The sequence below is a fragment of the Branchiostoma belcheri genome, unplaced genomic scaffold (genome assembly GCF_001625305.1).
Source record: "Branchiostoma belcheri isolate BF01 breed outbred unplaced genomic scaffold, Haploidv18h27 scaffold64, whole genome shotgun sequence".
NCBI classification, from domain to species: domain Eukaryota; kingdom Metazoa; phylum Chordata; class Leptocardii; order Amphioxiformes; family Branchiostomatidae; genus Branchiostoma; species Branchiostoma belcheri.
Window position 1 is genome coordinate 1,662,109 of NW_017804287.1, and position 15,503 is coordinate 1,677,611.

The following is a 15,503-nucleotide window of genomic DNA, read 5'->3' on the forward strand; positions in this document are numbered from 1 at the left end:
GACGCCCCCCCCCGGTCAAATCTTGCTCAAAAAAGCCCGGTCTAGATAGGGTTAATATTTATATTACTTATACACTTAATCCACTTCATATTCCGACGTATGTGACAGGTAAGTATTTCTTTCAGAGTATATAGAAGCTAAGGTGGTCAGCTGAAACTCATTGTCCACGTTCTTACCATTTTTTCTTGAGCATTTTTACTAATTTACTAGTCTTGAGTTTAATTTCGTTAGACACAGATACAGCAGCTAGCTGGTGGCTTTTTTAACATGAAATACGTAGCATAAAAAACTACAGAAAAGTTTAAACGACATTGCAAGGAATATATAATCTATATTTTGCATCCATTTCCTCTTTATTATTTATGTTTTGTTATTCCTAAAAAAACGCTAAAACTACGCAACATGGAATTTGGTAGGATTATTATAGCTACGAGGTGTGGTGAAACATATTGTAATTGGTATGGATATCATACCATAGGTTTGAATAAAATATATTGTTTTTCCTCGTGTTTCTTCTTCCTTCTCTTCTACTCTTAATTACCTCCGGGGGAGGAGACATCCTTCCACGGAAGGGTTTTGTGAGAGATTTAGATTTTCATGTTCGAAGCTGTTTCTCGCGTTTGGGTGGACGGATTCTTTTGAGACTAGGTATATGTTTTGCTATTGGGCTGCAGATAATGCACATTCTTTTGTTTTTATTGTATGTGTGTTTTCGGGTGAGAAAATTGTGCCTTTTGGTGGTCCCAGAACACCCCTTTGAGCGTGAAAGTGGTCGCGACTGTTGACCTTTGGCGTGTATTAGGTATTGTCAGTCTCGTCCACGAAGGTGACCCCTCGCACAGAGGGGTGTCCGGTCTCGATAAATTCTTTATTTAAAACCCTAGTCCTGCGGCGCGCAACAATTGTTCTTGTAAACAACATATAAAAAAATATACAATAAAAAGCCCGGAGGTATAAAATCTCAGATTTTACTTGTTTTGTTAATGGATTTAATTTCTTGGTTTTTTTTTTTTTTGGCCAAGTGACATGGAATTTGGTATGAAGGTAGATTGGTAAAATGCCCCCAGACCTTTCTTTTCATTTTTTGGATATACATGCTTTTGAAATTAGGTAATGTTTTTTTGTTTTCTGTTCTGGATAAAGTTGGTTACAATTTTGGTTTTGGCGCCATTTTTAGGCGAAAATGTACATCTTGTGACCTGGATCCCTGTTATTCTCACTTTCGGCATGTGACACCGAGCAATTGTCGGCCTTTCTAGTTCTAAATCACTTTTACATCAGCAAGATAAGATGATATAAGGTCATTGTGAGTCTGCGGTGAGGAATCGACTTCCCCTATCGGAACTGCGCGGCGCGGGCGAAAGGAATTTTAATGTTTTAGCCGACGTTGTTAGTAAGATGGAAAATATCTTCAGGTTATCTTTCCTGTTGCTTAATTTACTTTCTAGTTTACAAGAAATTTCATATATCAATGTTGTATCAAAGCCTTAATCCTAAAAAAAGGTATTCGAACACATGATTGACAACACGTTTTTCTTGAATTTTACTTACTTTCCCTGTCACCGTACTTTCGTGGATATTGTCAGCACAGCATAGGCAATGAACTACACGCTGATTATATACTTTATTTATTAGACTATTCAATATGTACTTGCATGAGCAGCAACAACACCAGCAACAACACAAGCCAGTCCCTCTGGAAATGTGACTACGCCACCGGGTGTGTTCTGTGGCAACCCTACTGTACTGAATGCAACCATTGGCAGCTTCACGTCACCGGGCTACCCAGGAAACTATCCAAACAACGCTAACTGTTCCTGGCAGATATCTGTCAATACTGGTGAAGTTATCGCCTTCCGGTAAGATATTATGTTCGCTTTTTGGTTGCATTCCTTTGGACAGAAACAGAATATATGGCATGATCTATTGCATTTACATTGTCCATACGTTATCTGCCGCTCCGTAGTGCCATTGTTTATAAAAAATAATTGCCTACTTTCAAGTTGCACTACTGTTTGCCTAGGTTTAGTCAGTTTAGCCTTGAGGGTGGAAGTAGCTGTCCCTGGGACTACCTAGCTATATACGACGGCTCCGATTCAACAGCTCCGCTTCTGGCCAGGCTATGTGGTACCTCCGGTACAACAACCTTCACAACAGGGAGGAACGCCTTCGTGGTCTTTAGAAGCGACTCGATCGTGTCACGCACTGGGTTTTCTGTCAATTTCACTGCTGAAAGCAGACCTGGTAAGTTTTCTGACTACTGTCCATGTATTGAGTTTCTCTGGTTTGAAGGTGACGCCTTTGAACACCACTTTGATACCATAGATTTTTATAACATACGGTGATTGTTTTTTGGCCTTCCTTTCAAGCAAGCCGTCAATGTTACTTTATACTCTACTCCATATTTCAGACTAGTAAGTATCATTAATAATATAAACTCCCTATAATCTAATTAATATAATGAATAATGTTTAATGTTTTTCCTATAATAAACATAGCTATATAATTTTTGTCGCGATAAGACTATACATAGTTTTTAACATTACATTTATGTGCAATTATTACAATTCTTCATTGTCTTGTACCTTTGTTTCTTGTGGTGTACCATTGCGCATTCGGCATAAGTTGCACAACTTGAATCACTTTGTCGTGTGTAAGTTTTTTAATCATTATGAAATTATTATTTTAAAAATGTTTGATTTTCCTTCTGTGGTGTGCTTCTAATTTTTAAGACCAATTAGCGGACAACTGGAGATGTGACTTTGATGAAGATCAGTGTGACTCCAGTATTACTGCGGGGAGTTTCCAATGGATTCGGTACACCGGCAGTACCCCATCTGTCTTCACAGGACCATCAGCAGACCATACAAATGGATCCGGTATGTCAACCATATTCACCTTAAGTTGGTCAAAAACAGGTTTTCCCCAATGTTTTCTACCTTAAATAACAACAGAATCGAAATATGAATAGCCCTGCATATTTTCTATATTTTAACATATATTTAGAAATATTCGAATGCTTTGTAATATTCTGAAAGATTTACTATGTATTATCTATCTAGGAAATAATTGCCTTGCTAATTCCATTTGTTAACTTCTGTTATTATCCTATCGTTTGCCTTCATCTCATCGACGTTACGTGTCAAATTACAAACGCGATTGTCTTGTACATGCAATGATTTGCGATATTTAGTTAATTTAAATGATAGAAAGGAACAATATAGCTAGCTCAATGATGTAACAGGTAACTTGTTTAATCTGCAGGGTTTTATATGTACACGGAAGCTAGTAGTGGTTTTACTGGTGCGACGGCAAGTCTGGCGTTACCCATCTTTCGCTCTGATGGTCAGTACTGCCTGCGGTGGTTCTATCACATGTATGGATTGAGCATGGGAACACTGAACGTCTATCTCTCACAACCTGGTCAATCTGACATGTTAGTGTGGACAAGGTCTGGAAGCCAAGGAAATGTGTGGTGGCCTGCTGTGACTTATATTTCCACCAGTGCTGTTTTATTTCAGGTGAGTGATAAATAAAACAACTAAGGAAAAGTAATTGTCATAATATTGCAAAGAAATGAAAGATATTTACCCATTGTTTTATTCCGTGCGTGCAAAGTATACCGGTAACAAAAGTATACTAAGAGTATTGACTGCTTTGTTGTTTATTCACGAAGACATCATTTTACAGATTCGGTTCGAAGGTGTAAGAGGAGCTGGCTTCGGCAGTGACATGGCAATCGATGACATTGCTATAACATCTGGTCTCTGTGGTAATGTTTTTTGTTCTTTTGTTAGCCCCGGATCCCATGTACATCCATTGAAACATATTTTGTTATTAATATTATATTTTGAATGTTTGATTGAATGTTATGAATTGAATTTTCAATTAATAAATTTAGTTATCCATATATTTATTCATTTAAAATTCAATACTTTTATAATTCAATAATTAAATTCAGGGAAATCATTCTGACCTTTTCAGCCAACTGTTCTGAAGACCAGTTTGCCTGCTGGGACGGAAGCTGTATTTCCGGCAGCCTAATGTGTGATGGTAATTCCGACTGCCCCTATGGAAGCGATGAAGTCTTTTGTAACCAAACGCTAAGTAAGTGATTTCATTACAATACGTGCATTGCCACAATACTTAAGCTAGAGCAAGTAGCTTGTTGAAGATGTGAGATGTTTACTTGCAATCTTGTTTTAGTCTGTAAAATGTTGATGAAAGTAGACTCTACCACCAGGTAGCTGCTGCTAGACCAAGGTAGATACACAGCTACGAAGTATCTTAATTATCGTTAGTATCATTAGACAATTACAGGTTTCCAATATTTGGAATTTACTGCGTATGTTTTCTCTCTCATTTTGCAGCTACATGTACCTACATGTGCAGATGTAAAATTACCTCCAATGCATCTAATTGAATTTTTAATTGCGTTGGAAATCAAAGTAACATGTTTCTACATGTTTCTTCGTCTTATTTTTTTCCATAAACAGCACACACCACTGAAACGCCCACCGCAACGGTTTTATGTAAGTACCTAAGTTTATCGTGTCATTTTTGGGCACAAATCATTGCAGGCCGATCTTATTTAAAAACCTCGCCTGTTTTTTGGGGGGAGGGGGGCGAATGAAGTTCAAAATTCATGCATACGCGGATGCTTTCTATATATAATCAAATTAACAGTGAAAACAAAAGGCCAGCAAATGATGATAGACCAACAAATTCTAAAAATTTACCTTAGATTTAAGATAATCAACGGTGCATTTCATTTTACAGCCACGCCTTCTGCTGCCAAATGTGGAAACATGTCCGTACTAACGGGATCCTCTGGTAATTTGACGTCCCCTGGTTACCCCGGCAACTACCCTAACAACGCCGCCGCTTGTTGGCTGATAACTGTGAGCTCTGACATGATCGTCGTCATCAGGTATTTTTTTTTTTTGCTTTAGTTGTCAATGCGAAACATTGCAAGAAATGATAAAGAATTCATTAAAAATTAACAAAAACCCCAGTCTAATATAAATAGGGTAAATAAAATACACGGCCTTCGTTTTAATCAATTTATCATTGTGCCGTTATGGCTTTTGGAATGACTGGTCTAGACAGTGTCACCATATTATCAACAATAATATCCAATGACTCCCATAAGGTTTACCCTAATGATTGTTACCTATCTAAACCCAGCTTTGAAAGTAAAGAAGATTGAATGGAATTATTCTCATTATGATTGTAAAATTAGCATTTTGAACGATTTCCTTTAAAACGATTTGAAAACCTTTAAGCTACCTTTTACTAATGACTTGCTAAACACTTCATATTATTTAACACCAACAATTCATATTATTTATGAAGTTGAACTCTTTGACTTCCCTTTGCTGATAAAAAAAGGATAGTATATTGTGTAATGGTCATTTTGTGCAACACGACCTAATGATGAGTAATGTGAAATAATTGCAGATTCCCAGCGTTTAACGTCGAAAATGCGCACAACTGTGTGTATGACTCCCTGGTTGTTCATGATGGTTTAAACGATACGGCTCCCGTACTTGAAACCCTTTGTGGCCCATCAGCTAGACCAGTCTTCACCACTGGAAACAGCGCCTTTCTGGTCTTCACCAGTGATGGTTCCGTGACAGAGGCCGGATTTTTAGCTACCTTTACTGCTGAGGATCCCCCACGTAAGTAAAAGTGTTTAACCATCTTATTACGCAATAACAAAACAAAATCAGTATCTTGAATAATGTACCTACCTTGATTACCTTAGTTACTTTAATTTAACATCTGCGTAACACTTCGGTATAAATCATGCTGATTAGGAACAAAAATTCGTAAGAGATAGCGATTGTTTCCTTTGTAAATTTCTTCATGTCATTCACCGTCAGTCATATCTGATTTTCAGGAACATGCTCTCCTGAAGAGTTCACATGTTGGAATGGGGACTGTGTCAACATGTCTCTTACCTGTGACGGCATCAGAGGCTGTTCTGATGGAAGTGATGAAATTATTTGTGGTAAGTTCTGTATAAACATTTCATTTAATTGTGGTCTATACAACGGATTTCATATCGACACATGGTGGGATCTACATTTTTCATATTTCTAATGATAAAAAGACATACATCTTACATTTAATTCTTTTGAAGAATAATGTAGCATACAACTGAAATGCAAATGGAATTTAGATAAAGGTTTTTATATGCCTTTTTATCTTGCTGGGAGTTCAAGCAAATCTGTTTTTTTAATCTTTTATATCTGTGTACCTGGTCCAGCAAACGTTAACGGTGGTGCGAAGTGCGGTGTTCCGGCTATACAGCCGACCTTCCCCGTAGCCCGTATCGTCGGTGGTAACGCTGCCCGCCCGGGAAGCTGGCCCTGGCAGGTCTACTTGCTACATTACAACTCCTTCCATTGCGGTGGAAGTCTCATCCACCCCCTCTGGGTCCTAACCGCTGCACATTGTGTGGAAGATAAGTAAGTATGGGGTTTGGTCTATATAAAGGCTGCAGGAGATTTGGTTAATGGTGGAAATCAGACTACGTGCAGTATGTGGGTTTGCCAGAAACGACAGTAAAATCCTGACTCAACACAGCTACAGGCCAACTCACACTTTCACACATACGTATATATATATACAGCATCAATTACATTAATGTTGAAATTGTTTGTTGTATCCCTGTTGATACACCAGTCCAACGACCTGCATTAATGTATTTCAGTCTGTCACCCAGCGGGTACGACGTCATCCTTGGCAAGTACAACAAACCCGAATTTATCACCGACCCAACAGAACAACGAATACCTGTCTCCAAGGTAGGTGCGTTATATATTTGGCAGTGCAATCACACGGTCCTTTCCAGTTTGAACGCATATCCCTGCTTCAAAAACATTAATGCTTCATACATGTCAGATGATACACTTAATGCTATGAGCGGGCCCTAAATCTTAACTACTCTGGTTTACTTTTACAGGTTATTATCCACAGTGGATACAGCACTAACCCGACAAATAAGGACCTGGCCTTACTGAAGTTGGCCCGACCGGTGACACTGAACCAGTACGTCTGGCCCGTCTGTCTTGTCTCGGGCCCAGGAGCCGATCCTCCCGAGGGAACCATCTGTGTCATTACGGGATGGGGAAATACCCAAGGCAAGTTATGCCAAAGAAAAGCCTGTCTTGTTTATGTAATAGCTAACCCAACCTAAACTTCTTGTTTTCACACTTGTCTAGCTATAGCTAGTCACTTGACCTAGATGACAATGGTCACACAGGTCACGTGACATACTTCTTAATGCATTCGAAGAGCACGTTTGCAGAACGTACGGCGCCTGCGCGAACCCCCCCCCCCCACATTTTTCACGGTTTTGGTTGCTTTTTTTTAGTCAACGCTGCATTCGAATTTTGCCTGTTGCAGACGATATTTATTTCCGACATAACAGACGGCGTGTTAATCTTATATGTCCGAATACAACGTTATAAAAGACTTCTGCCGAACATTACGGGCTTCGCGTGCAGTACGTTCTGCCGACGTGCTCAAGCGTGTTGATTCTAGAGCATAATATTGCCCATCTCGTCACTTCTTTCCATATCAGGTACGGGAAACGAGGACGTTCTGAAACAAGCCCGCGTCCCATTGGTCAGCAATGATAAATGTAACAAGGCCCCTTCGTTAAGCTTAGCTGGCCAAATCACTGAGTATATGATGTGCGCTGGTTTCTACGACACTGGCGGCCATGATACCTGCCAGGTAAGTTGGAAAATACGATATAGCGACAAGGACATGATTATGTTCTGTGGATCATTATGTAAGGAAACCAGTGTACGTAAGAAAGTACGGCAATATCCAATTGGTCAAAACTATTAGACAACTATTGACCACATAACTGCACCATGTACCATTTAAAATATCCAATCACAAACAGATATAGCTATTATAGCTATATCTAAGTTATAACGCATCTAACTTACAAAGGTATGTCGATATTTCCTTTTAATGACCCCTTCTATGACATGACCCCCAATGCAAAATTATAGGCATGAACCACGTATACCGCAGATGTAATACTAGAATACAATGTTGCAAATCGTAATACCTTTCATTATACAATGAAATAAGAAATCCTGCCTTATGTTACATATGAACATGTGTTCATACACCTGAATCCACGTCTATCTTGCAGGGTGACTCTGGCGGCCCGCTTGTCTGTCCGACGGCAGGACGGTGGACCCTTCACGGTGTGACCAGCTGGGGGGACGGGTGCGCTCGACCCCAGTCCCCTGGAGTGTACGCACGGGTCAGCTCCATGCTGGACTGGGTTCACAAGACAATGGACAACAATTAAAGCAAAGACATTCACCTACCCGGTCTGTTATTCCTCAGTAGATTCACATATGACCTTTATACTTGTCATATTCAGCAAAGCATATTAGCAAAAGAGTGCATCTTGTCAAATATTTCGTGCTGTATTCAGTATGTTTATTGCGTAGCCATTATGTAACATCATATATATCCAAGAGGCGTGAGAGCCTAAAATCTTTGCCTTCCGTTTCTATATATGAGTATGAATTAATGTAACAATGTAACCACAGCTAATTAATTAGCCTATGATGGTCGATTTTCGAAGGTATCCTTAGCATTACATATAGATCGCATTATATATTGTATGCATTTACTGCACACGAGTTTAAATCGAATAGATAAGAATTAAGGAGAGGTGAACCGATTGACAAGTTGCCCGTCGCTACAGTTCCGCGATAGACCAATGATTGGGCACATATACCTTATATATACATTATCAATGTATTTTGAAAATGCAGATTATACCTAGTTTGTATTTTACGTTGGCACATCGTTTTTCATCTGTTTCTATTAGCTGGACAATTTCGAAATCCACAATGTAGTCAAATGACACATACAGAATTTAACTGACTTAATTTAACTTTTTTCACGAGTTTAAATAGATGCTAAAATACAGTATCTTTTAGTTAAAGCTCAATTACCCATGTATTATGTATTTTTATTATATGTACTTTTTACACTGTAAATATCAAGTATTAGAACAAAAAAATCTGAGGCAGTTGGGACAGTTAGGATAGTTTATTCCACTTGTTCCAGCCGAAGTTCCTAACAAAGTATGCACCTATAAGACGTACGCTGAGCATTAGTTAAGCGTTATTGACCATTACTATTTAGTTGTTGAAGAACCTTAGCTTTAACATAGATTGTAAAAAGAACGGTAAAATAAAGTTCTATATTGGCTCCTATGGTTCGACTCACTAGACGTTTATTGTGTAATTCATTTACACAAATCAATAAACTATAAGTATGAAATTAATTTACTTCTATGCATAATTTATAGTTTAAGTGCTTGAATGAGTGCTTTATATCTTTATATTGCTATCTATGCTGTTACATGCAATTATACTTAGTGAATATATAGCTGTAGCTACGCATTTTTTTAACTAAAACAGTAATAACTATGAAAAAATCACTCTAGAAATGTCATTTCTGTAAATACTAATTACAGCATATAGCACTCACAAAAGGCAGGATTTTACCATAATTTCACTAAAGCTTTGTTTGAACTGAAAGTCCTAAGGCTTCAAAACATTTATTCATCGTTAAGTGCAAAATTATGATAGGTCAGAACTATGTAAACTGGCTATTCCATGGATCCAACTGTCTCTGATGGCACTGTAACAGAGACGCATCGAGCCATGCAGAAAATCTGCACAATCTGTATTAAAATGATCCACTTACGCTAGTGAAAAAAATTCTCTCAATCCAATGCAAAACCTCTAGGCTTAGGACCACCGCGATGCAGTTTCTTGCAGTAACGTAATGCCTAATCTCCTTTGTTCTTCTAAACATAAATGTGTCATAATAGCGTAGATAACAAATCTTTTAATTTTCTAATTAATCATGCCTCAATAGCTGAAATAGCATGTCATCTACTGTGATTTTGTTATTGAAATAAGCCAGTCATTTATTCATTCATTCATTTAAAGAGATTCCGGGTATTGGCGATCTTTCTTCAGTTGTTTTCCATTGTTTGGTGTACCCAGCCGCGCATGGTGCTGACCCTGGCGTACACTCCTGGGTGGTGAGGTGTGACGCAGTTTGACGCCCCCCAGCTGGCAACACCGTAAAGGGTCCATCTCCCTCCAGTTAAACACACAAGGGGGCCACCGGAATCACCCTGAAAGATCAACTACTTTGAGCAATGGATATACAGTAGTAGCAATTCTACGATGCATATGAATTCGTATTAAAAATGAATGCATATGAATTCTTAAGCTTATTAGAGCTCGAGAGAAGTATTACAGATTTAGGCCACGCCTACCTTTCTATATAAATCTAAACGTACAAATAGATGTTTGGCAGTAAAGACAATGATAGCATATACTGGCAAATTGAATAAAAAACAGGAAGAAAGTAAGTAAATTTTTTGGTGAATGACAGAGATTTGTGTTTTGCCGGGGCCGATATTATTAACATTTCAACTGTTATAATAGATGTTAATTGAACAAAACTTATTATTCCATGCACTGAGGTTTGCTATTGACATTTGTAACATGGGAAATTATATTTGAAATCACCATTAAAGAACATGTTCGAATGTGTCTGAAAGTTAGAAAAAAGTTCATGTCCCTGCACCATATTTTATACATTCTAAGTAAGTAAGAAATGGTACTCTTACAAAACAGGGTCCATGGCCCCCGGAATCATAGTAACCCGCGCAGATCATAAAGTCGGTGATTTGTCCATCATACAAAGTGGAGTCGTCACATTTCTCATTGCTGACTAATGGGATACGGGCTTGCTTCAGGACGGTGTCGTTTCCTGTGCCTATTGGTAACATTGATGTGATTAGTATAATTAGTAGCTCTATACGAAAAAGGAAACATATGGTTTTAATCCAAATGTCTGCAAATATTAATTTTAAACTGTAAAAGTTAAAACATTATGTTTGGTGAAGTCGCAATGAGGATGTATGTACTTGCCTTGAGTACTTCCCCATCCCGTAGTGACACAGCTGGTTCCCTCGGGAGGATCGGCTCCTGGGCCCGAGACAAGACAGACTGGCCACACGTTCTGGTTCAGTGTCACAGGTCGGGCCAGCTTCAGTAAGGCCAGGTCCTTATTTGTCGGGTTACGGCTATATCCGCTGTGAATAATGATCTGTGAACACATACATTTGTTAGAAAATGAAGATACAGTTGTAATTAAAGTTAATGTTAATAATCACTCATCAGTCATTATCTTTACCAGTGTGTCGAAGAATGACAATGAAATGGAATCGTATGGACGCTGGTATGTCTGCATTATAATTACCTTGGAGATCTGCAGGCGTTGTTCTGTTGGATCGGTACTGAATTTGTTATATTTCCCCAGGATAACGTTGTAGATGCTTGGTGAAGGACTGAAATTGATTACAAATGCAGGTCTTATAAGAATTATAAGAATTGATATATCATTGGTACGCAGCCGCCAGATGATGATGATGATATCATTGATTTAGCCCTTTGCATTGTATTGTATAAAATATTCCATGTTTTGTTGGGGTTATCGTTTTCACCACTATCTTCCTTACAAAGTTATCAATCAATTGTAATCGTACTAAATAAGACACTGGACTGAACTGAATTAACACCCCATCAAATACATACTTTGCCACACAGTGAGCAGCGGTTAGGACCCAGAGAGGGTGGATGAGGTTACCGCCGCAGTGGAATGAGCCATAACGCAACAATTGGACCTGCCAGGGCCAGCTCCCCGGGCGGGCAGCGTTACCACCGACGATACGGGCTACGGGGAAGGTCGGCTGTATAGCTGGAACACCGCACTTGGACCCAAAGTGCACTGGTGCATGTAGAAACACAGAAGTTAAGTTAAACATTCCCCAAATTCAGCTACGGTACACTACAGTACGTTACGTGTAGTTTACCTTAATTGGTATTGGTAATGCTCAATTCAATAATAAAATATTTTTTACATATTTTACGTATGTTTATTATTATACGAATGGGAGTGCCATTGTCTTTCCAAAATTAACATAGGTATAAATGTCATTGGCATTGGCAGATTAAAAAAAAGAAAGCACAGCTGTTAAATATTAAGTAATTTACAAACTTTTAGTCATTCTTTCATACCTTTCCATTCAAGTGTTTCTTATGGTCATTCATATTTGCATTGCTGTTGCTATGTTGCCTTGGGAATTCATCTTAATGCTGTTGAACTATATCCTAAAATCATTTAACTATGTCCTAAAATCAGTATAAAATTGGCGTCTGTATATCTTACTTTGGAAATAAAAAAAAACTAACCACAATCGATTTCATCACTTCCATCAGAACAGTCTCTGATGCCGTCACAGGTAAGGGTCGTGTTGACACAGTCCCCATTCCAACATGTGAACTCTTCAGGAGAGCATGTTCCTGCAAAACAAAATGATTGAATCAGTAAAAGGGTTATTGTGACACAAAAAGTGTCGTAACATCAGCGCAAGTCATTAAAAGGGTTTGGTTTAAAATTTAATTCGTGTAATTTCAATGACTTAAAATAATGCCTTTGTGGAGGAGATAAATTTTCAGACTGAAGCATGGACCCGGGGAAAAAACTGTTGCATTCCTTATCAGCAAAAAAAATATTGCTATCTAAGCAGCTAGAGAACCCGTTTCTATTTCAAAGGACAGGCGGGGTTTGTACAAATGCAACGTTTTGCACTTACGAGGGGGATCCTCAGCAGTAAAGGTGGCATGGAATCCAGAGGTCGTCACTGCACTATCACTGGTGAGCATGACAAAGGCGCTGTTTCCAGTGGTGTAGACTGACCTAGCTGATGAACCGCAGAAGTTGGCGAGCACAGGAGCAGTGCCATTCGGCCCATCATGCACAGCGAGGGAGTCATAACGACAGCCAGTAGAGCTTTCCAAGTTGAACGCTGCAAATCTGCAAGTATTTTGCATCATATGTTACTATTTTATCAAGATTACAATAAAAACTAGATCCAATTCTCTTATGATTCAATTGTTAAATTGGTCGATCGATGAAATATAGCCAGCTGCCGCCGTGCCGCGGGCCGCCTAATCGCAATGTTTTCGCAAAGGGTGGTTATACCGGCTATACAGATACTAAAACAGATATGGTTGAGCTGTGTGAAAATAGTTGAATTGTTGACGATTATAATTCATTAGAATATACGAGGCTGTGTAACACAATCTGTCCAACTAGTTATAAATGTAAAGCCAAAAATACACTTTTTCTAAATTCTGTTACAATATGTGTTTGAATTGGCTATGTACGTAATGACCCGTACTAGCATTATCAACTTTTTCGCCAGTGATTATGGTAATAAAATCAGCTGGCCCGATTCCTTTAACCACCAAATGATGTGACCTAAGTAGATCATTAACCCTTTACCTGATGACGACGATCTTGTCAGGGCTCACAGTTATCAGCCAGGAACAGTGGGCGTTGTTAGGGTAGTTGCCAGGGAAACCAGGGGACGTAAAATTACCGGAGAAGCCCGTTAGTTCAGTTGTGTTTCCACATTCTTGCGATGGAATCGCTACAGAATAGAAACATTTAACGATAATCATTGATTGCCTACAACTTGACAATGGTAAAGTTTCTTACCATTTTGAAACATTTCTAAGTTGTAAAATTGGTTTGTAGCCATCGATCTTAAAAATGAACTTGGTCAGACCTTTCGCCTTCCTACATGTACATGCAATACCACCACGCCAATAGCATAGTCTGTGACATATGTTTACGTTTAACACTGTACATGAACACTGGATTCTAAGTGTGGAATTCACGATTTCATATATCGGAAAACGTAACGTACCATTTGGAACAGCACAGTTGGTCTCGGGAAGGAGTTCACAAATAGAATCGTACCACTGCAGGTTTAGGGCATTGGCTCGTGCGCCACATGTAGCATTGATCTCGTTACAAAGTGAACGGCATGGATATCTGCAAAGTTTAAAAAATGATGGTGTTATTTTTCATTCTTTCCTGAGACTGGATTACCAGATGCACAGTCAGAGAAGGGGGAGGGGATGAGAAAGAATTTGATCATTCAATTTGATCGTTCATACATTAAGCAACCTACACCCCCAAAACATCACGATGACCTATCGACTCCTTCACATGTTATAAACTTCCAAAGCCAGACCCTCAAGTTAGAATAAAGGGTTACAGACCTAAACCACTTGTTAACGCCTCCAAATGCTAACAATAATTTACCAACCTCGTAATAACGTATTGGACTACTCACACTTGTCCATTCGACGTACATCTAGGGAAGAATATCGAACACAAGAAGGCATGCAGGTCCCGATGACAGTCCCTAATTCGATCGTATAGCGGGAACAATGATTGCACATTCTGAAAAGCAGCGGTTTGAGACGGCCACCGAAAGATGTTTGGGAATGATGTCTGGTTGTATGACAAGCCCATGCAGCGGTTGTACTGGATTGGCTCACATCCTAAAGTAAAGTAAAAAGGTCAATTTAATAGATTTTAAAGAAGAACACTAGAGTTTGCCGCAATGTACAGGGGGTTTAAAGGTCATTGATAACATCATTGTTGCCAATCCGTTTGTCTATGTATTTCAATGTCAAAAGTCAAATAATTTTTTTGTCTAATTGCCACTTATGTAAAAGAAGGCAAAGCGTTTACAATTGTTAGCAGACAATCTGTAAGCACTTCAATAGCTGTGGTGAAGATATAATAGTTAGCTCTGGACAAAGTGATGACTTCTGGCATATTGAATTAGATATGCTTTCTAGATATGAAAATATATTCTATATATCTATATAGTTTTGCCCTATACTTCGCTTTGTCACTCGCAAAAAGTAAAAAGAACATTACGAACAATGCAAACAAATATAACAAGTATTTCAATAAAAAATAACCAATTAATGCAACACGTCACCCATTTTAGAGTTTAAATCACTTACTACACGACACCTCATCACTTCCATCTGGGCAGTCAGAATGACCATCACACGTCAGGTTGGTGGGGATACAACTTCCGTCCCAGCAGGCAAACTGGCTCGCATTGCAAGTGGCTGAAATAGCAGACGAGATGAAAACATTTTAGGGAAAAGCTATTTCCTTAGATACAAATAACTTAAACTAATCAGTTTTCTTAGAGATTACTTTGAGTTCCAATGAAAAAAGCCAGGGATCATTCCTTCCTTAGGACAAGCGTATCTAACATTTCAATGTGTTCTACTTTACTATAGAATGAATCCATATTATATACAATTTTAAGTACATCGTTCATAAAAATGTAGAAAGTAGTGTATGTATTATTCACAAGAGGAAAGAACAAAAATTATCTTACCGCAGGGTCCAGAGCTTAAAGCAATGTCATCAATCGCCATGTCACTGGTGAAGCTAGTTCCTCTTACACCTTCAAACCGAATCTGTGAAATGACATGATTGTATATATTATATATATATATATATATGTATATATATATATATATATA

The 15,503-nt window shown here is 38.6% G+C and overlaps 2 protein-coding genes across 2 annotated transcripts in view; one reads left to right on the top strand and one right to left on the bottom strand.

The window, feature by feature from the left end:
* Positions 1-8,707, top strand: part of LOC109483320 (cubilin-like) — a 19,654-nt gene extending 10,947 nt beyond the window's left edge. Inside the window, exons 13-26 of the mRNA XM_019786309.1 lie at positions 1,664-1,859; positions 2,024-2,244; positions 2,733-2,879; positions 3,265-3,521; positions 3,691-3,772; positions 3,985-4,111; positions 4,745-4,930; positions 5,461-5,681; positions 5,903-6,013; positions 6,272-6,473; positions 6,719-6,812; positions 6,971-7,148; positions 7,592-7,746; positions 8,180-8,707. Of these exons, the coding sequence (XP_019641868.1) occupies positions 1,664-1,859; positions 2,024-2,244; positions 2,733-2,879; positions 3,265-3,521; positions 3,691-3,772; positions 3,985-4,111; positions 4,745-4,930; positions 5,461-5,681; positions 5,903-6,013; positions 6,272-6,473; positions 6,719-6,812; positions 6,971-7,148; positions 7,592-7,746; positions 8,180-8,341 (2,339 nt within the window). The 3' untranslated portion in view covers positions 8,342-8,707. The remainder of the gene's footprint in view (positions 1-1,663; positions 1,860-2,023; positions 2,245-2,732; positions 2,880-3,264; positions 3,522-3,690; positions 3,773-3,984; positions 4,112-4,744; positions 4,931-5,460; positions 5,682-5,902; positions 6,014-6,271; positions 6,474-6,718; positions 6,813-6,970; positions 7,149-7,591; positions 7,747-8,179) is intronic.
* Positions 8,708-8,717: 10 nt separating this feature from the next.
* LOC109483321 (MAM and LDL-receptor class A domain-containing protein 2-like) overlaps positions 8,718-15,503 on the bottom strand; it is a 43,703-nt gene continuing 36,917 nt past the window's right edge. The window contains exons 55-66 of the mRNA XM_019786310.1: positions 15,356-15,437; positions 14,967-15,077; positions 14,282-14,492; positions 13,850-13,977; positions 13,423-13,570; positions 12,731-12,951; positions 12,327-12,437; positions 11,670-11,862; positions 11,335-11,422; positions 11,004-11,181; positions 10,700-10,848; positions 8,718-10,198 (exon numbers count right to left, since the gene is read on the bottom strand). Of these exons, the coding sequence (XP_019641869.1) occupies positions 10,034-10,198; positions 10,700-10,848; positions 11,004-11,181; positions 11,335-11,422; positions 11,670-11,862; positions 12,327-12,437; positions 12,731-12,951; positions 13,423-13,570; positions 13,850-13,977; positions 14,282-14,492; positions 14,967-15,077; positions 15,356-15,437 (1,785 nt within the window). The 3' untranslated portion in view covers positions 8,718-10,033. The remainder of the gene's footprint in view (positions 10,199-10,699; positions 10,849-11,003; positions 11,182-11,334; positions 11,423-11,669; positions 11,863-12,326; positions 12,438-12,730; positions 12,952-13,422; positions 13,571-13,849; positions 13,978-14,281; positions 14,493-14,966; positions 15,078-15,355; positions 15,438-15,503) is intronic.